Source organism: Rhinopithecus roxellana, chromosome 14, assembly GCF_007565055.1.
Source record: "Rhinopithecus roxellana isolate Shanxi Qingling chromosome 14, ASM756505v1, whole genome shotgun sequence".
Lineage (NCBI taxonomy): Eukaryota > Metazoa > Chordata > Mammalia > Primates > Cercopithecidae > Rhinopithecus > Rhinopithecus roxellana.
Genome location: NC_044562.1, coordinates 19493236 through 19514584, shown reverse-complemented (window position 1 = coordinate 19514584; position 21349 = coordinate 19493236). Strand labels below are relative to the sequence as shown.

The following is a 21349-nucleotide window of genomic DNA, read 5'->3' as shown; positions in this document are numbered from 1 at the left end:
CTTTTAAACTGAAAGGATCCACATATATACCATATGGCTTGAGTAGTATTCCCATGTAGACACGTACTAAATACGAAACCTTTCTGGCCCCCCAACACAACCCAAAGTGAGCTTCCCTGGCCCATTGCTCCATGGATCACCAGGCTAAAAGAAAAAGCATGTATATTTTACATGGCAGGAGACAAGGTTACTGATGAGGCGAACAATTTAAAACCAGTCATTTAAGTATCAAGAATTGGGTGGCTATTCATCAAAAAATGATTTAGAAAATTTGCTAACTCATTAGCAATTGCTCACAGTTATCTATAAGCATGAAATAAAAGCACCAAGTCATATACTCATCTCTTAACTCTATCATGTTTTAAAAATTAATAATCACAATAATCATACATTTAGTAAAAAATCAGCAGATTTCTGCAGACAAATGAGGTAAAATGAGGGAAAAACACTATGCTTACCAAAGCTGGAACAACACTCTTGACAGGAAACCCTCCCAGTGTCTCCTCATTTCCCATGACCAGCAACTGACACATCTCAATAACTGCCTGAAGCTGTTGACTTTCATCACTGGCTTGCAATCCTTGTAGTAGCTGCTGGGCCTTAGAACCTTTAGAGAAAAAAATAATTATTATCTTTAAACACTTAAGAAAATTATTACTAGGTATAAGGTGTGACTCGCAATGTAATTGGTTGCTTATCTTCTTTGGATCCTAACAGGTCTACACCAGGGTCAAGGCACACTGCTAATACACTGAAGGAAGAATTAAATTAGTTGCATCTGCTCTGCCTTATCATGCTTTCACATGATTTATGTGAAAATAATATATTTTCACATAAATATTTTTTTTCACATAAATATTTTTCACATAAATATTTATGTGAAATAATATTTCACATAAATATATTTCTGTCTTCTTAATTGAAAAGTTGACCGGTTTCACAGCAAAAAAACAAAAAAGAATATCCATAAGACCAGTATAAACTGATAGCTTTAACATGATCTGTTTTAAGGAAATATAAATCGTGAGCAAAGGTGTGCTACAATAATAAAAACCTGTTAAACAATGATGCCCATACTTCAAAGGAAACGTTATACACCTCCAAATATCCGTACCAGAATAAACAGAATCCAATTAACAGTGAAAGGGCAAGGAAATAAAAAACAAACACAACAACGTATCTAACAAAAAAGGGAATGAAAAGAATATTCTGTAAAAATAAACACACACACACACAATTATAAACCCTTACAACCTCTTTCATTTCCTGCACAGATGATGGCTATCAGAATGTTTCTACTTTTAAGACTTAATTCCATTACTCCAACAATTGAAAAATGTGAATACTCAACAACCACAGAGAAATAAGTTGTCATTAAGCTGAACAATACTTTCCAAAATAAAGTCTACAGGCTGGGTTCAGTGGCTCATGCCTGTAATCCAAGCACTTTGGGAGGCCAAGGCAGGTGGATCACTTGAGGTCAGGAGTTCGACACCAACCTGGCCAACATGGCGAAACCCCGTCTCTATTAAAAATACAAAAATTAGCCTGGCACAGCGGTGTGCACCTGTAGTCCCAGATACGCAGGAGGCTGAGGCAGGAGAATTGCTTGAACCCGAGAGGCAGAGGCTGCAGTGAGCCGAGATGATGCCACTGCACTCCAGACTGGGCGACAGACAAAGACTTCATCTCAAAAATGATTAATTAATTTTAAAAAATTAAGTCTATGAATGTGTTTCATTTCTCATGGACACTTTCCTACTTGAAACCACAATTAATTAAATTAACACTTAACCAATCTTTTATGATGTTACTTTTAAAGCCCCTTCACTTCTTACACCTTTTCAAGTTATTCTTTGCATATTAGACTTTTCCAGTCCTATACCATTAAGTATTGAAATGTGTAGAAATGGGATATATGTCTGGAAGCTGTCAATGAATGTGAAATTCTCATAAAAACTAAAGCTAATAATTTCAATTGACCATTAGTGATATTCCTGGGGGCATATACCTCTCAAACGGGCACATGGCAATCCATGGAAGTTGTTTTATGGTTTAAGATTGTGGCTACTGCATTCCATAGCTATCGCTGCCTACCTACCTTTACCATAATTAAAATCCATCCAAAAATACACCAGAAGAAAAGTTGGGGGAAATATAATTTAACAATTTTAAACTAAATAATATCAATTCTAGTGAGAGTAGGTTTATCACTTCTGTGTTGACATAATGTAGAAGGAAAAACAAAATGATAGAAAAACAGTGAAAACAAATGAATCTTCCGCTGATTCTAACTTGACTTTAAAAGGATTAAACAGTTCATATCAAGTATGGCCTAACAGCACAACCCCCTAAGAGAAAGAACTGACATGTATGTGACTAGATGGAGGTCTTATAACCATGGGGGTTGGCAACTGTAAGGACATGGATCTTATACAGCATAATCAAAATTATCATCAATACCAATAAACATCTGGGATGTCCCTAAAAACAACTTACACTAAACTGAAGATAACAATAAAAATCCAAAACCATAACCAAAACCTACTTTATCTTCTGATCTATGAAGAGAAACCAACTCTTATTAGAGTAGTGGATTTTGAATTTAGAATCATTTTATACTCTTAAAAACTACTGAGGGACCACAAAGCACTTTTGTTTATGTGGGTTGTATTTATTGATAATTTTAAAATATGTTAATTGAAATACAAAAACTTTAAATATTTGCCAGTTAACTCATTATACATTAATATAAACAATTTTGATTTTAAAAGACCTTATTTTCCAAACCAGGTGGCACAGTCTCAGCTTACTGAAACCTCTGCCTCCTGGGTTCCAGCGATTCTCTTGCCTCAGCCTCCCAAGCAGCTGGGATTACAGGCACCGGCCACCACGCGTGGCTAATTTTTTTGTATTTTTAGTAGAGCTGGGGTTTCACCATGGTGGCCAGGCTAGTATTGAACTCCTGACCTCAGGCGATCTGCCCACCTTGGCCTCCCAAAGTGCTGGGATTACAGACATGAGCCACCGTGCCCGGCCCAAACACTGTATTTTCAATATGAATTTGGTTGCTAATGTAGAACTCATGGATACAGAAGGCTAACTGTATTTATTCTTTAAATCCATGAATAAGTGGACCCAGCACAGTTCAAACTCATGTTGTTCAAGAGTCAACTGTAAATGGAAAAGATTGGCCTTACTGTGTTCCAAAGATTATTAAAAAGACATGTCTTGGGAGTAGAGACCTAATTAAATTTACTTTGGTTCAGTAAGGGCATCTTAGATAAAAACTGAATTATATTTACTAGGAGTATGTAGCAGTGAAAAACACAATGACTGCTAGTACCATTCAGTGCCACTCTTTTATGCTTAAGATCCCACCAGTTTTACCCAGTACAGCTCATGAACCATCAGTTCAAACATCAAAGAAGTAGAAGGAAAAATCTTAGTAACTATTATTAGTTTTGACCTTATAGAACTCATTTAAGGGTCTCTCTCAGGAACCAAGAGTCCACAGATCACACTTTGAGAACCATTATTGTTGATCAGGGTTTGGCAGGCAAACGTTTTCTCTCAAGGGCCAGACAGTAATTATTTGGGGCTTTTTACAGGCATATGGTCTCTACTGCAACTACTCAACTCTGGCACTGTAGCTGGAAAGTATCCACAGAAAGTAAGACTAATACAAACAAATGAACATGACTATATTCCAATAAAACATTATGGACACTGAAATTTGATCTGCATTTGATTTTCACATCAGAAAATATTACTTTTTTAAAATGTTTTCAGCCACGTAAAAATATAAAATCCATTCTTAAGAGTATACAGGCAGTATAATGCAAATTCATTGGTTTATTATAGCATACCTTATACAAAAATTAGCCAGGCGGGGTGGTGTGCACCTGCAGTCCCAGATACGCGGGAGGCTGAGGCACAAGAGTCACTTGTTTGCAGTGAGCCAAGATCATGTCACTGCACTCTAGCCCGGACGACAAGAGTGAGACTTCGTCTCAAAAAAAACAAAAACAAAACAAAACAAAAACTGATCGAGGGGAGAGTAAGAAGTTTTGCTAAGACAGAAGAAAATCTTGTACTGTTTGAGATATGATAAAGTATTAATTTAAGGTATGCTATAATAAACCAATGAATTTGCATTATACTCTCTAGGGTACCACTAAAAGAAATATACGAAGATATATAACTAAAACAAAAGTTAGAAACAATGAATTTTGGTAAAAAAATCAAAAGCTTGATACCATACTGCTATCATACACACGACTGGTGGAAATGCAAAATGGTACAATCCCAAATTGGAGGAGTTTGCAACACCTACCAAAACATCGTATGCATTTACACCCATTTAAGCAGCAAACCTCCTTCTATAAATCTATCCAAAAGATAATGCTTGAAAAAAATATGAAAGCTACATTTCACTGAAGGCTAGCCAACAGAAAAAAAACTGAAAATAACTCAAATGTCCAACAGGGGACTATATAAATAAACTATTTATACCCACACAATGGAGTAACATTGCAGCTTTACAAAGGCCCATCAGTTGAACATGCAACACGCATGTGGCAGCTGTGAAGAGTGAACACCAAAATACAGTATCAAAAGCAAAGTAAAGTGTATAAAGTTTGCTACTCTTAACTGAGAAAGGAAGTCCCATGGACAATATAGATATTTATGGATTTTTTAAAGTAAATAACAGAAGGACAAGCCATAAAATTTAAAAGATTATTTATGTGAGAAGAAGAAGCAGGGAAAATGGAAAGCAAAAGAAGATAAGATTTTTCTAAATATATCTTGTATGTAGATTTGACTTTTACAACTATGTAAATATTATATAATTATAAAAGCAAAATATTCATTTTAAAAAGCAGTCCCTAAAAATCAGAAGCAAAATGAAGTAAATGAACCAATCCAACTTGGCATAAACAAAGAGATGGAGTACTTCAAATGACTTTAAAAACACATTAATTTTAACACAAAGTAAAAAATATCCCAGGAACAGAAAGAACTGTTAAAGAATCTTTTTGACTTTTTTAATAATAATACTTTCAGTAGCAACTTGAAATCTTGTACTGTGGGATAAAGTAAATGAGTCACTATGTCATAATTATTGGGAATTAGGACACTCAGCATTGGAGAAAGGAGATATAACATCAATGAAGTTAAATAAAAACCCTGTAGACCTAAATATGAATTGGTGGTATCATACCAACTTTTAAAAGAGTCTAGAAATAATGGTCAACCAGGTAGAAATGAATAAGGCAAACTGCGGTCTCTAAATACAAAATAAACAATGCTCTATGGGGAAATGAACAATTTCAGGTATGGGGAGTGTATCAGTTCATTCTCACACGTCTACGAAGAACTATCCAAGACTGGGTAACTTATAAAGAAAATAGGTTTAATTGACTCACAGTTTGGTGTGGCTGGGGAGGAAACTTACAATCAGTGGAAGGTACTTCCTCATAGGGCAGCAGAAAAAAGAGTAAGTGCCAACAGGGGAAATGCCAAATCCTTATAAAACCATCAGATCTAGTGAGAACTCACTATCAGGAGAATAGCATGGGAGAAATCACCCCCATGAGTCAACTACTTCCCACTGGGTCCATCCCAGTGGGGACTTTAGGGATTGCAATCCAAGATGAGATTTGGGTAGGTACACAGCCATACCATAGCAGGAAGAAAAAATAAGTCAACTGAGTTTGGCACATCTTGTCATACCAGAAAATAAGAAGGCTATCAAAAATTACTAAGGTTATGACCAAAAGATTCAGAAGCCAAACTCAAAAAGATCCCATCATCCAATGCTGGGACAATTCAGGTATCAATGAAAATCACTGAAATGTCTAATACACATCTCAACCCACTGCTTACAATCACACTTAAAAACAAACATATTAAAAAGCAAAACAAAAATACAACAATGGTACCTTTGGAGGATATAAAAATCACTACTTTTATTAACCAGTAAAGTGAAAAATAATTTTTCTTGTATCAACTATTGTCCTGGGCAATCAAATAGAAGGTGAGAAGAAGATATCCTTTACGTATTTCTACTAAATTATTAATACTTTCTTTACTTCTCATAAATGAAAAGAGATTATTAGGTCTAAAATACTACCATTTTGTACCCCCTATTAAATAAGTACTTAGTTTCAACAGCTTGTTAAAAGACAGACACTATGTACTTTCTAAGAAAACACTATGACTTTTCAATAGGCTTTGTTTACCAAGAAAAGATGATACAGGCTCTAAACTCAACGTGAAGAGGTCTCTAGATCCAACAACCAGTTTGCAAGAAATACACTTATGATATTGAGACAATGAAACTTCGACATCTATTGGCTATTATTAAGAAATTGCGCCGGCCGGGCGCGGTGGCTCAAGCCTGTAATCCCAGCACTTTGGGAGGCCGAGGCGGGCGGATCACGAGGTCAGGAGATCGAGACCATCCTGGCTAACACGGTGAAACCCCGTCTCTACTAAAAAAATACAAAAAACTAGCCGGGCGAGGTGGCGGGCGCCTGTAGTCCCAGCTACTCGGGAGGCTGAGGCAGGAGAATGGCGTAAACCCGGGAGGCGGAGTTTGCAGTGAGCTGAGATCTGGCCACTGCACTCCAGCCTGGGTGACAGAGCGAGACTCCTTCTCAAAAAAAAAAAAAAAGAAATTGCTGGTTTATTTTTTAAATGTGATAATGTGACTGTGTGTTTTGAGGAGCATTATCTTGAACCACATGATGAAATGTTTATAGAATAAAATTAGGCGTCACTTAACAAATGGGATATGTTCTGAGAAATGCGTTAGCCTATTTTGTCATGCAAACATCATAGAGTATACTTAAACCAAGATGGTACAGAGTTTAACCCCTTGCTCCTAGGCTAGAAACCTGTACGACATGTGACTTTACTGAATACTATAGGCAGTTGTAATGAGTATTTGTATATGTTACTATATCTACACATAGAAGAGGTACAATAAAAATATGATATAAAAGATTAAAAAATGGTACGTCTGTATAGGGCATTTACCATGAATGGAGCTTAACAGGAATGGAAGTTTCTCTGGGAGAGTGGGTGGTGAGTGAATGTGAAAGCCTAGATTATACACTACTATAAATTCTATAAACTGTATATTTATGTATACTAAATTTATAAGAAATATCTTAAAGAAATTAACCGGACAGGCACTGTGGCTCACGCCTGTAATCCGAGCACTTTGCGATGCTGAGGTGGGCAAATCACAAGGCCAGGAGATCGAGAACATCCTGGCTAACACAGTGAAACCCTGTCTCTACTAAAAATACAAAAAATTAGCCAGGCGTGGTGGCGGGTGCCTGTAGTCCCAGATACTCGGGAGGCTGAGGCAGGAGAATTGCTTGAACCTGGGAGGAGGCGGATGCAGTGAGCCGAGATTGCGCCGCTGCACTCCAGCCTGGGAGACAGAGCAAGACTCCATCAAAAAAAAAAAAAAAAAAAAGAAAGAAAGAAAGAAAGAAAGAAAGAAGAAATTAACCTTAGCTTCCTGTAACTTTTTACCTTCATAAACTTTTTTTAACTTTGACAGTTTTGTAGTATTAACTAGCTTAAAACACAAACACAATGTACAACTGTATAAAAACATTTTCTTTCTTTATATCCATATAAGCTTTTTCCTATTTTGAAAATTCATTTTTTTTCTTTAGTTATTAAACAGTTTTTTAAAACATTTAGACACAAACATGACCATTAACCTAGGCCTGTACAGGGTGAAGATCATCAATATCATTATGTTCTACCTCCACATCTTATGTCCCACTGGAGGTCTTCAGGGGCGATGATAGGCATGAAGCTGTCATCTCCTGTGGCAACAACGCTTTCTTCTGGAACACCTACTACTAAGGTTTACAGTTCATGTTCTTCTTTAGTATGTAGAAGGAGTACATTCTAAACCAAGCTTGTTCAATGCGTGGCCCAGGATGGCTTTGAATGCAGCCCAACAAAAATGCGTAAAGTTTCTTAAAATATTATAAGATTTTTTTGTGACTTTTTTAAGTTCATCAGCTATTATTAGTGTTATTATAACAATTCTTCTTCCAATGTGACCTAGGGAAGCAAAAAGACTGGACACCTCTGGCTCTAAATGATCGAAGTATGGTTTAAAAATGTGTACTGTATATTAGCTAGATGATGGGAATTTTTCAGCTCCATTATAACCTTGTGGGACTGATGTAATGTGTGCGATCTGTTGTTGAATGAAACATCATTATGCAGCACATGACTGTATATAATGCCTGGGATTCATTTCAAACTAATATGGGAAGAAGGATGTGAATGAGGCTAGAGATAAAGATTAGATATGAAGTAGGCACCACTGAAGCTGGGCCATGGGCACAAAGGTGTGGTATTGTTTTTGACTCTGGCTCTAGTTTACAGTTTACATTAAGTTCATGTGTAAAGGTTGATGTTAAATACAGGTTTCAGGTATCTCAAAATCAATACCCTTAGGGACCCCCCGCAACAGTTTTTTTTTTTTTTTCTCCTTTCCAGGCTTCTCCCCAGTGATAAATAAAATCAAATTTCTCTTAAAAAAACAAAAATCTTAAGAAACATTACCTGATTACAATGTATAAATCATATTTTGATCCCAATTCAAGGAAACAGACCAGGCACAGTGGCTCACGCCTGTAATCCCAGCACTTTGGGAGGCCAAGGTGGGTGGATTCCCTGAGGTCAGGAGTTCCAGATCAGCCATCCAACACAGTGAAACCCCATCTCTACTAAAAATACAAAAATTAGCCGGGCTTGGTGGTACACACCTATAATCCCAGCTACTCAGGAGGCTGAGGTGGGAGGATTGTTTGGACCCGAGAGGTGGAAGTTGCAGTAAGCTGAGATCACGCCACTGCACTCCAGCCTGGACAACAGTGCAAGACTCCGTCTCAAAAAAAAAAATTTAAAAAAACAGTACACATGAGAACCTTATGTCTAAATATTTAAAGCTATAAAAAATTCAGCTAGCAAACTGTTTAATGTTTTATCCTCTCACCTTGACAAATACATCATTATGACAAACTCAAGATTCAAATCTATGCAAAACATGCCATCAGGTGCCATAATTACCAATGCAATTGTTTGAGATTCTTTATTCTTATTTTGTTCAAACAAACAGAATCAATCTCGCTATAAAATCTGGGTAATTCTGCAATGAAAATTGTACTTAAGGTGTGAATGTGCACAAGCCTTCTTTTTAAAAATGGGTTAAAGATGATGAAAAACTTCTTAATACTTCGATCAATAGGTTACAAGTAAAAATAGCAGTTGGCTAATTATTGAGAGATTTCAGGGAAGGAACATTTTTACTTACTAGCTCCGCTTCCAATTGTTCTATGGAAAAGCTGTGACATCCGAGGACCAAGAGGACCAAACAGGTGAGGGGGAAGACCCCTTGCCTCTAACAAAGCTAGAGAGAAAAGAAGGGCAGAGTGAACAACTAAGATGACTTTATGCAACTGATCTATCTGAAAATTTCAAGTAACTGATTCATCTCACTTAACTGATTCAGTCAATGTTACTTTGCTTTCTGAACTATTAAGAGAAGCTGCAAACTTTCAAGACCACCCTAATATATTAAATCAGTGCCAACAGGAATGTGTAAAATATTTCAAGAAAAACCTAAGGTAAATATTTTGATTATTTTGAAGAGCTAATATGTTAAGCACCCTTGCTCTGTTTTCTGTATGACACTATTTCCCAATCAGTTATTGGTCATCAGATCCTATAAAACCATATGAAAACAGTATATGATTTTTATTAGTTCCAAAATGTGAAAACAAAACAAAATAGGCCAGGCATAGTGGCTCAAACCTGTAATCCCAGGACTTTGGGAGGCCGAGATGGATCACCTAGGTCAGGAGTCCAAGACCAGCCTGGCCAACATGATGAAAGCCCGTCTCTACTAAAAATACAAAAATTAGCCAGGCGCAGTGGCGGGGACCTGTAATCCTAGCTACTCAGGAGGCTGAAGCAGAATGGTTTGAACACGGGCGGCGGAGTTTGCAGTGAGCTAAGATCGTGCCATTGCACTCCAGCCTGGGCAACAAAGTAAGACTCGGTCTCAAAACAATCAAACAAAAACTATGTGTTCCTGAGAGTCCAAGTCCTAGAGATGCTTGTATGTTCCCTCAGGAACTTAAAAGCAATCAAAAATGATTTATAAATAATACTTTTATTGTAAGCCTCACACTGAGATCTGTTATAAATCAATTGAGATAAAAATACATACCCATCCATACATAATATTAGGCTGCTTTTGTAAAAGCACTTGTAACATTTTAAAAAACTACAATTGGTGTATACACTATACATTCCTTTTGAAACATGATCAAGAAGATAAAAAACCATGGCAAACACCTTATTAAAACCCATTTATGCTGCAGGTTGCAATTTTTTAAATTTTTGCATGAGTGAAAAGTCAGACCTTGGCAACGGCCTTGAGCAGTAGGATATAAATAACTCCCACATCCTTAGCGTTCCAATAATGGAACACTAGGCCTAAGTGGGTTAAATGCATTCATAATGCTACTGGACTCCAGACAAAAATATATTAAGGTACCCGTTTTTCAAGATTTTTAACTTATTTATTACTGAAACCAGCTATACATGCAACCACAATAAAGAAAAAAATTTAAACAAAAATAAGTATGTAAGGCTTTATCTAGTTAAACAGTAAACATCTAGAGGCAGATAGCTCATCTTCCAATTCCAAATCATGAAATTGCTACTAAGAAGTTTTTTTGTTTTTTTTTCTTGGAGGTGCAGGTACTGCTAGATTATGGTCAAATGAATTTAAATTAATTTCAATAAAGTATGGTATTAACAGGTAGCTCATGGTAATGGTTTCTTGTAGGCTCAGTAACTGTTTTTACCTTGCAAACGTCCCATCTCGGAATCATCTGATTCACTCTCCCCAGAGGTGGTCATGCCAACAGCCCCTGCAACAGAACTAGAGGCTTGGGGTGGAGGAAAGATGAGGGTTAGGAGAGGAGCACTTAAACACAGTGTGTCTGGCTTATCTTAGAAAAACCAAAGTTTTGTGGACTACAATGAATAAAGGCAATTAAACTTGTCTAGCCACAGTACACTCAGCTGTTCTTCTAGACTTTATCCTGTAGCTTTCAGGAACGAAAGGAGAACTCAACTATTTTAGTATTAAGTATTTTCATGCTTGTTTTTCATTTATACATGGCTTTTGACAAATATTTTGTGCCTTTGGAACTGTTCTTTAATTAAGATGTCCTGAACCCCTCTCTGAAAGTCAATAAAGAACATACTGCTAAAACAATTGTGATTATTTAACAGATGGCCAATTAGTAACAAAAATAATAAAAAGGCAAAATTGATATTTGGGGGAAATGTTGTATATAGATGTCTGCCTTCTAAGTCTGCTTCATTCCCGGACTACAGTCTTGATACAATCATTTATCTGTTTTCATTAACTTCAAGAGTGCAAAAAGATATTACAACTAACAGATGACTGCTATGAAGCATGAAGGAGGCTGCACATGGTGGCTCACGCCTGTAATACCAACACTTTGCGGGTCAAGGCAGAAGGATCATTTAAGCTCAGGGGTTCAAGGCCAGCCTGGGCAACAGTGAGACTTGTAGTCCCAGCTACTGAGTTGGGCATGCCTGAGTTGAGAGCACTGCTTGGGCCCAGGAGGTAGGGGCTGCAGTGTGCCATGATCATGCCACTGCACTCCAACCTAAGCGGCAGGGCCAGACTCTATCTAAAAACAAAAGTATGAAAGGGCAACTAAAGTGTCAAAACTAGAGTAAAATGAAGAGTTAAGACTCAGGATACTATTAATCAAAATACTAACCTGACCAACAATGACAAAAAACCAGTCTAAGCTAATGGAGGCAGAGTCTATTATGAATCTGAACAGGAAGTAAAACCACAGTCCTACAAAACTAGCAGTTAATTGTGCCTCTAGATGTCTGCTGAGGTCAAAGAGGGTTCTTTTTGTTTGTTTTTTGGGTCTTTTTCTTTCCTTTTTTTAACCCAGATGATTGATCTACATAAGCTCTTCCACAATACCTTAAGCCCTATATACTGCACAGATTGTGACAGAATGCAAGCCAGGAAGAATATTTTTGTCATAATTGTTAAAGAGGCATGTGTGAATAACATATGTGAATTTAAAGAGCTTGTCTGAAGAAAAAGATGCCAAAATACCAGCCACCGACTGTATTTTCATATTACCATTCTCTTCACACACCATTAAGTATTTTCTATATAACTTCATTAATGGGATTAAAAAAAATTCTTAGAAAAACTTATGGTTTAGAACAGGGTCAGCAAAATATGGCCCAAAGGCCGAATCCAGTCCACCACATGGTTTTGTAAATAAAAATTTTATTAGAACATAGCTGTACTCATTCATTTACAGGTCTGCAGCTGCTTTCACACTGTAATTACAGAATTGAGTACTTGCAACAGAGACTACATAAAGCATAAAACATTTACTATCTGACCTTTTACAAAAATGTTGGAAACTCCCCCACCACTCCCAAAGGTTTAGAGCCACAGAGAGACAGATTAACCAGAAACACTGAAGTTGTATAAAGGTTGAGCAAAATCCACACTTCTGGTAAAGAAAAAGGAAATTAACCAGTAACTACACACACATTATAATGCTACTTACAGGTACGCAGCATTTATGAAACGCTTACTATACATAGGCATTGTCTAAGTTTCCTCCTAATTGTACAAAAGGTATTATAATCATCATGCACATAAGGAAACCAAGGTTTTGTGACTTTGAGCATACTTGGCCAATGTCAGATAGCTAGTTATGGATTGGAGATCTGAACTCAGGAAGCCTGACTTCACAGGTTCTACCCTTAGAAACTATATGACTCAAACATATTCTTTAGCAGTGATTTTTAATCCAAATAAAGTTACTTCTTCACGTTATACGGAAATGCTGTTAACAAATACTGTTACCAGGTACAATTATAACTGAAATGGCTCTTAAACTTATCTTAAGACTATTCCATCTATGTGGGAAGCAAATACCAAGTTTTTACAAATGAAATAGTTGGTATTTTTAAACCACACTCTGGAGCCCATACATTAAAAAACGCACACACAAAAATCTAACCTGTTAGAGTACTGCTGGGTTTTTAAGTTTATTGATCAGAGAATCTACTTGATTTTACTTTAAAATGTTCTCCAGACCTACAACCATTAAAGGTTTCTACCTTACATTACTTCTTAAACATTTTATTCTAACGACTTTCATAATGAATATCTCAAAACTGCACTGCCACAAAGACATCAATTAATCAAAACATAAAACCTACAGAAGAACATAATTAAAAGAGATGCTAAGGTTCTATTATAGCAGGGTCCCAACCTTTGGGGAGCCACAGAACCTTTTTTATTTTTTGAGACAGGGTCTTGCTCTCTTGACCAAGCTGAAGTACAGTGGTGCAATTTACAGCTCACTGCAACTTCCGTCTCCAGGGCTCAAGCGATCCTCCCGCCTTCGCCTTCTGAGTAGCTGGTATCACAGGCACATGCCACCAAGCCTAGTTAAGTTTTGTATTTTTTTGTAGAGACAGGGTTTCACCATGTTGCCCAGGCTAATCTCAAACTCCTGAACTCAAGTGATCCACCTGCCTCGGCCTCTGAGTGTTGGGGTTAGAGGTGTGAGCTACTGTCAAAAGTCTGATTATCAGTAGAGGGTAGGGTGCTGGTTTTGACAGAAATTGGAAACTAATTGTGAAGAAAAGAATTCTTTTGCTAGACCTCTGATAGCAAGTATTAAGCTTTTGTTCCCTTTTATGAAAGCAGTTTAGGTTATCTAAAGTGGGAGTTCAGATAAGAGTTACAAGTTTTCTAATTTTGTAAAACATACATAAAAACTATTTTTGTATGTTTTACAAAATGAGTTTGGTTTTACAAAAAAAAAAGAAAACCCACTAGTTTTGTATGTTTTACAAAATTAGAAAACCTAAACCAGCCAAGCCTCTGGCTAATTTAATTAGGAGTATAGAGATGGCTGTTCTGTAAAGTCATGCAGATACGAAAATGTAATTAATCAACAGGAGTTGGCTACAGTTCCTTAGTCAAGGCTTCAAACCTACTTGGGCATAGGCCAGATTTGTTCCCAGAGTCAAATATACAAATGTAACTATCAATAGATAAAATCCAATGCCAGATTTTCAACAGATATTTCTCCTGTTTAGTCTTAAAATATCTTCACAGTACCGTGTAAGACAGTTTTATAATACACACAAGTGAAAACAATGGAGAAGAATATTGTCTAAATCAGAATACAAATATTCTATTACGGAGTGACAAGTTTTTATACTTTAACCAACAGATGCAAAGTTAACAAAATTGGAATACTACTTTATGTGATCTAATCCTGATCATTTCTTCTGAAACTATAAAGCTACCCAATGCAAAATGGAGTGACATTATTCTACAAGAATAAAGAAAAAAACTTCATTTCTTACTTTAGTACCCCTAGCATTTGCAAGACTTTATCAACACTATAAAGGTCTATACAGTTCTGATTATGTCCAAAACTAAGAATGCACAGGAGACCAGGTGTGGAGGCTCACGCCTGTAATCCCAGCACTTTGGGAGGTCAAGGTGGGGAAATCACTTGAGGTCAGGAGTTGGAGCGCAGCCTGGCCAACATGGTGAAACTAAATTAGCCTGTACTAAAAATACAAAAATTAGCCAGCCGTGGTGGCGGGTGCCTGTAGTCCCAACTACTTAGGAGGCTGAGGCAAGAGAATCACTCAGATCCAGGAGGCAGAGACTGCAGTGAGCTGAGATTGCAACACTGCACTCCAGCCTGGGCAACAGAGAGAAACTTATCCTCAAAATAAGAAAGAAAAAAAGAAAAAAAAAAAAAGAATACACAGGAGTCTGCCTCTGACTCTTCGGAAAGTGTAGCAAACACTTAACTTTCAACTTCAAAGGCTAGCATTTCTTACATGAAGAGCTAATGTGGTTGGGCTTTTTAAAAGAATAACGACATTATTTCGAAATAAACGTTTTCAACGGAGTCTTATATCGACTATATAAGTACTATCTGAAAACGTTTACTTGTCAAAAGGAGCCCTAAGTCCACGAACCTATACACCATACTAATTTAGGTTTGTATTTTCTTTTACATTCCCATTTTACACATGCAGAAGCTAAAACACATTACCATGAAGAACTTAATGTAAAGCTGCTAAATAATTAGCTTATTTCCCCATAAATACTTTCATGAGTCAGCAAATTCCTATAACTCATAAGAGATCTATCCTCCAAAACGTAATGAAGTCAGTCCTCTAACACAAATGTACATGCCACATGTATTTTTTTATCACCAGTTACAATGCACAGTTTGGGAAACACCTGTATCACACTGTAATTTCAAACATAAATGACAACGGAATGCCTGAAAGTGCTTAGAAAGGCAGTTGGATGAGCCTGATTTCTGTATGCTTTTATCCTCTTAGATAAATAAATAGGGGAACAAAATTTTACAGCCCATTCCCATTCCAGCCTTCAATTATATATTCGTATAAATTATATAAACTCTTGTAACTGTATTAGACAACAATGATGTTACAAATATGCCTGGCTTTGGGAAGTCACACATCACAGCTTGTAACCCTGAGCGGGCATAAGCAATGTTTGTCTCCGTTTCTCCTCACTTATAAAATGGTAATAAGAGCACTCATACCTCAGTACATTGTTTGAAATATTGAAAGAGAATATATGTAAAGTACTTAATACTATGGCTGGACTGCAATGTGGTACACACTGTATAAATATTAGTTATAATAATTACTGTAGTAAGTCTACATTAATAGCCTGCAGCTCCTTTTCTGTTACCCATTTGGGAACTGCCCCATTTCCACATTCAGGCTTCGAATAAACATTAAAAGACTGGGAAGGAGCATACAACACTGGGATAGACTGAGTCACAACCAGTTTTAATGAGTTGCAATGAAATGGACTTTCCAAGTATCTACCATTTAAACCTTCAGAAAAACTAGGAAAACCAATATGGGAAAAAACTCCTCTCCCACCACATAATTTATCATATAAAACTAAGAAAGTGTAGTGGTTAAAAAAATGCTAAGCTAGACAGAACAAGAAGACAGAAGTAGTGGGTAAACCGCAACCTTCCCGGCAAACTATGACATGACCAACCACAGACATTAAAGAAAATGACAACGTATACTAATAGTAAACAATAGTATCTGAAATATCTTTGTTCAAAATGAAGTATATGTCCACATCTAAACCTGTATCATCTGATGTAAGGCTCATACATATAAGCCTATAGTGATTGATTTTAACATTCTTTATCTGTTGTTCACGTCACTGAGAAACGTCAATACAAACTATATTTTGATATCCATCAGCCAGAATTAATAGTTGAAGTATTAGCCTTGTTTTGGTATAGGTAATGGGTACATATTTAAAGCTGAGAGAAAAGTCTTAATTTTTGTGCTTCTAATATATCAAGAATAAAAACGAGAAGCCTGGTGGGTGGGGTGGCTCAAGCCTGTAATCCCAGCACTTTGGGAGGCCGAGACGGGTGGATCACGAGGTCAGGAGATCGAGACCATCCTGGCTAACATGGTGAAACCCCATCTCTACTAAAAAACACAAAAAACTAGCCGGGCAAGGTGGCGGGCACCTGTAGTGCCAGTTACTTGGGAGGCTGAGGCACGAGAATGGCGTAAACCCAGGAGGCGGAGCTTGCAGTGAGCTGAGATCCGGCCACTGCACTCCAGCCTGGGCGACAGAGCGAGATTCCATCTCAAAAAAAAAAAAAAAAAAAAAAAATGAGAAGCCCATAGCAATATAAATACTATTCTTATAGCTAAGGTTCAAACTGAATACTCGCATTTTAGGGCTTTTTCTATTGACGATAAAATTCTAAATTAAAATTTATATGTGTGTGAAGCAATTTAAACTATATCCTTATATTTTTACTATGAATTTAAATTCTTTCAATCAATGGGCAGTTATACACACTAGTCAATATATAAAAAGCAATGGGCAGTTATACACACTAGTCAATATATAAAAAGGTTAAACAGAGTTTACTTCTTCCTAAAAGCCTTTTGAACGTAATTAGTGCAAATTAGGATGAGAATTTTAAAATGACAACCATTTCCAACTAATCAAAATGTCAAACTGGTAAAGTAAAACAAAACAGAACAAGAAGTTTATATGATAGTAACACCTAGCATACTTCCCTCCCTCCACCCATCAAATCTGTAAAAGACAGAAATGCATTTTAAAGCTAAGAAGTACCAATCTACCTACCCGCAGCTCCTTGGGGAGCTTCATCCGTCCGAGCAGCTGAAGAATTCACTGCCTCCTGGTTGCTTTCAGGGTCTGCCATTTTCTCCTGTCGACGAGCTTCAGCTGCTCCTCTTTTGCCCAGGCCAGAGCCTCGCCGACTACAACAGAAAAATGTCATCATGGGCAGCATTACCAGTGAACCAGGAGCAATGTATAGACAACACAAAGCTCAAATTCATGGAGCACAAAGCCAGTTTCTTCTTCATCCTCTTTTTAAATAAAAGTAAGTGCAGAAAATCACCATGTATAACAACCAAGACTTTGTATATTTAAAATTCTTCCAAGTTATACTGCATTTACAATACAAGCTTTTGTGTTACTGGGAGCTGTTGTCATCCTTAGAAACAGAAATGATTTTTAAAACACTTCCAACTAAAGAGAAAAGTGACTCTTCCTGCAGAGAAAATTCAATTCATTTAAAATACAGCATCATTCCCAGGGTAAATAGTGGATTAATATATTAATACTGGCTGGGTGCAGTGGCTCACACCTGTAATCCCAGCACTTTGGGAGGCCGGGCAGGTGTATCACCTGAGCTCAGGAGTTCAAGACCAGCCTGACCAATATCATGAAACCCTGTCTCTACTAAAAATGCAAAAATTAGCTGGGTGTAGTGGCGTGCACCTGTCGTCCCAGCTACTTGGGAGGCCAAGACAAGAGAATTGCTCGAACCTGGGAGGCGGAGGTTGCAGTCAGCCGAGATCATGCCACTGCACTCCATCTTGGGCAACAAAAACAAAACAAAAAAATTCATACAAAAGAACTGCAGATTAACACTGAGAATGCGAGGAAGGGAGAAGGAGGTGGGAAAAAAATTCCCAGCCTCTATGTTCTAGATTACCTAAATCATACAAAAATAACCATCCAAATAATGAATAACTCCATTCTTTAAGTTATGGATTTAATACTATTAATAAATACAGATAACATTTGGGAAAGACATTCATTTAGGACAGAGACAGAATAAATTATGGAAAAAGAATGACCACTTATTTCTCCTAAAGAAAATTACATTTTATTGATGATAAACCTTTTTTTCTCCTTTAATAGCAAAATCAGTAAGCAAACCGGAGAGAAGCAAAAATACTTCCCCCCAAATTATTTAAACTTGATAGCATTTAAACAAAGCTCCCCAAATTATCTTAAGAAAGGCAGAAGCCTATTAGTAAAGACATGTTTTAGATTAAAGTCACACTACAGTGACGTGAGAGAAGCAGGCACCACTGACCTACAAATGAAGGCTCTGCTTACCTAAGAGCAATGGAAGAGTTTATTCTCATTACAGAAAAAGCTTCCCTACACAGAAATTTGCTTAACTCATCTTTCTTTCACAAGGAAACAGCTCATTTCCCAACCCATTTTACAAAGTTACAAATTAGTGGGATTCAAATTCACTCATTTAAGATCTAATCTCCACCAGCACACTGGACTGATCACTTTGGATACATAGGGTGGCTGCCCTCAAGGAGTGCTACTCTAAAGAGAAACAAGGACACCGTTAGTAGGTGACCAAGGCACTAAACGTAAGCAGAATCTCAACTAATTCAGAAAAGATTTGCCATGAAAAGCACTTCAAGCAGGTGGCTAGATGAGACGGCCTGTGCACAGCATGATCAAACCTACAGTGGGTAATTTCACACGCACTAACTATCGTGAGTAGAAGGAGAGGTGGTTGCAGAGAACAGCAGGGCAAGCAAGACAATTATAACACTAGATTACCTGACTTCGCATACGGCTTAAAATTAATTTTCAGACACAATAAATTCAGTTTGCATCTCAGACTAAACCTTGAGTAATTAAGATTCAAAATTTGGCCCAAAATAGGATTAAAAACTCTGGAAAATTAAGAAGTTTCTTCAGAAATCCTCAGAAAAGTTGCTATGCAACCTCAAAAGCAAACAGGTGTATTAAATCCAGGTATTTTAAACAATCAAAAAAATTTAAAAACAGGTGGAAAAGATTTCAGGTGGCAAGGCTATCTTTTCATGATTTATAGGCACCAAGTTTTACTGTTTACTTATGTCACTACTGTCACACCACCAAGAGTAGAGAAAATAGGTTATCTTAGATAAGAACCAAAAGAAGTGGAAAGACCCCTCTGCTAACCTGAGTGGGAAAAGGTAAACTAAAATCATTCCCCCATGCCATCACTAGTTTGCATGCATTTACTAGAGGGAACAAGCTACAGTTCTGTGCTGCATAATGTTGTTTCTGTCAAGGACAAACCATATGTATGACCGTGGTCCTGCAAGATAATTAATACTGCATTTTTACTGTACTTTTTCTACATTTAGATATGTTTAGATGCATAAATGCTTGCCATTGCGTTACAATTGTCTACAGTATTCTGTAAGGTAACACGTTTTACAGGTTTGTGGCCTAGGAGCAACAGGCTACCACATGGCCTAGATGTGTAGTAAGCTATACTATCTAGGTTTGTGTTTTAAGTGTTCTCCATGACGTTTGCACGGCAAAATCACCTAATGACACATATCTCAGAACGTGTCCTCCTCATTAAAAGTGGCATGACTGGCCGGGCGCGGTGGCTCAAGCCTGTAATCCCAGCACTTTGGGAGGCCGAGACGGGCGGATCACGAGGTCAGGAGATCAAGACCATCCTGGCTAACATGGTGAAACCCCGTCTCTACTAAAAATACAAAAAACTAGCCAGGCGACCTGGCGGGCGCCTGTAGTCCCAGCTACTCGAGAGGCTGAGGCAGGAGAATGGCGTGAACCCGGGAGGCGGAGCTTGCAGTGAGCTGAGATCCGGCCACTGCACTCCAGCCCGGGCGACAGAGCAAGACTCCGTCTCAAAAAAAAAAAAAAAAAAAAAAAAAGTGGCATGACTATACACAGACAGAGAACTCATATATAGCTACTGAATAACGAGCCGTGGAATGGCACCTGACCAACTGACCAAGCCTGAAAAGCTGAGAGGAAGTTGCAGGAAAAAGATTTTTACTTTTAGGCTAAGATTCTCAATCAATTAACAAAGTTATGTGAAATATTAACTGTATCACATCAAAGATAGTTGTTTTGAAAAAGAGATCTACAGAAGCTAGAATTGGAGATGTGAGAGAACACACGTAATACCTACACTTTTTCTTGAGAGTAAGGTGATATAATATAAAAATGAAGTACATTTCCCCCTCCATTCATTAAACTTAGTAACTAGTTCTAACACTTTTAGAAACCAGTTAGGCAACAGTACAACCATTAGAACAGGCATCCTTTTTGATTCATTAATCACACTACTGGGAAACTTAACTACCTTTTAAAAACAATCCAAATCTGCATAAAGATGCTCACTGGAAGTATATTTGACAGACTAGAATTCTGTAAACAGCCAAAGGTCCTGCTACTGTCAACAGCATTGTGAAAATAGCACAACAACAAAGGAAAAGTAGAGGATAAAAGTATCGTCAAGAAATAGAATGATTAAAACTTAATAAAAACATGTAAATAAATATTGCAGAGAAATTCACAAAGATAACGCCAGTTATGTTAGAATATGTCTTTACTTAAGTAAAAAAAATAAATAAATAATTTTTTAAAAATCGTCGGGCACAGTGGCTCACGCCTGTAGTCCCAGCACTGTGAGAGGCTAAGGCGGGTGGATCACTTGAGGCTGGGAGGTGGGAGACCAGCCTGGCCAACATGGTGAAACCCTATCTCTACTAAAAATACAAAAATTAGCTGGGTGGGGTGGCAGACACCCATAATCACGGCTACTCGGGAGGCTGAGGCAGAAGAATCTCCTGAAACTGGGAGGTGCAGGTTGCAGTGAGCCAAGATCGTGCCACTGCACTCCAGCCTGGGTGACAAGAGCAAGACTGTCAAAAAACAAAAACAAGGCCGGGCGCGGTGGCTCAAGCCTGTAATCCCAGCACTTTGGGAGGCCGAGATGGGCGGATCACGAGGTCAGGAGATGGAGACCATCCTGGCTAACACGGTGAAACC

The 21349-nt window shown here is 37.6% G+C and overlaps 1 protein-coding gene across 1 annotated transcript in view; it reads right to left on the bottom strand.

Annotated features, from left to right (window-relative positions):
* Positions 1 to 21349, bottom strand: part of TRIP12 (thyroid hormone receptor interactor 12) — a 155760-nt gene that overhangs the window by 52657 nt on the left and 81754 nt on the right. Inside the window, exons 7-10 of the mRNA XM_030917083.1 lie at positions 17351 to 17487; positions 10920 to 11003; positions 9359 to 9454; positions 459 to 607 (exon numbers count right to left, since the gene is read on the bottom strand). Of these exons, the coding sequence (XP_030772943.1) occupies positions 459 to 607; positions 9359 to 9454; positions 10920 to 11003; positions 17351 to 17487 (466 nt within the window). The remainder of the gene's footprint in view (positions 1 to 458; positions 608 to 9358; positions 9455 to 10919; positions 11004 to 17350; positions 17488 to 21349) is intronic.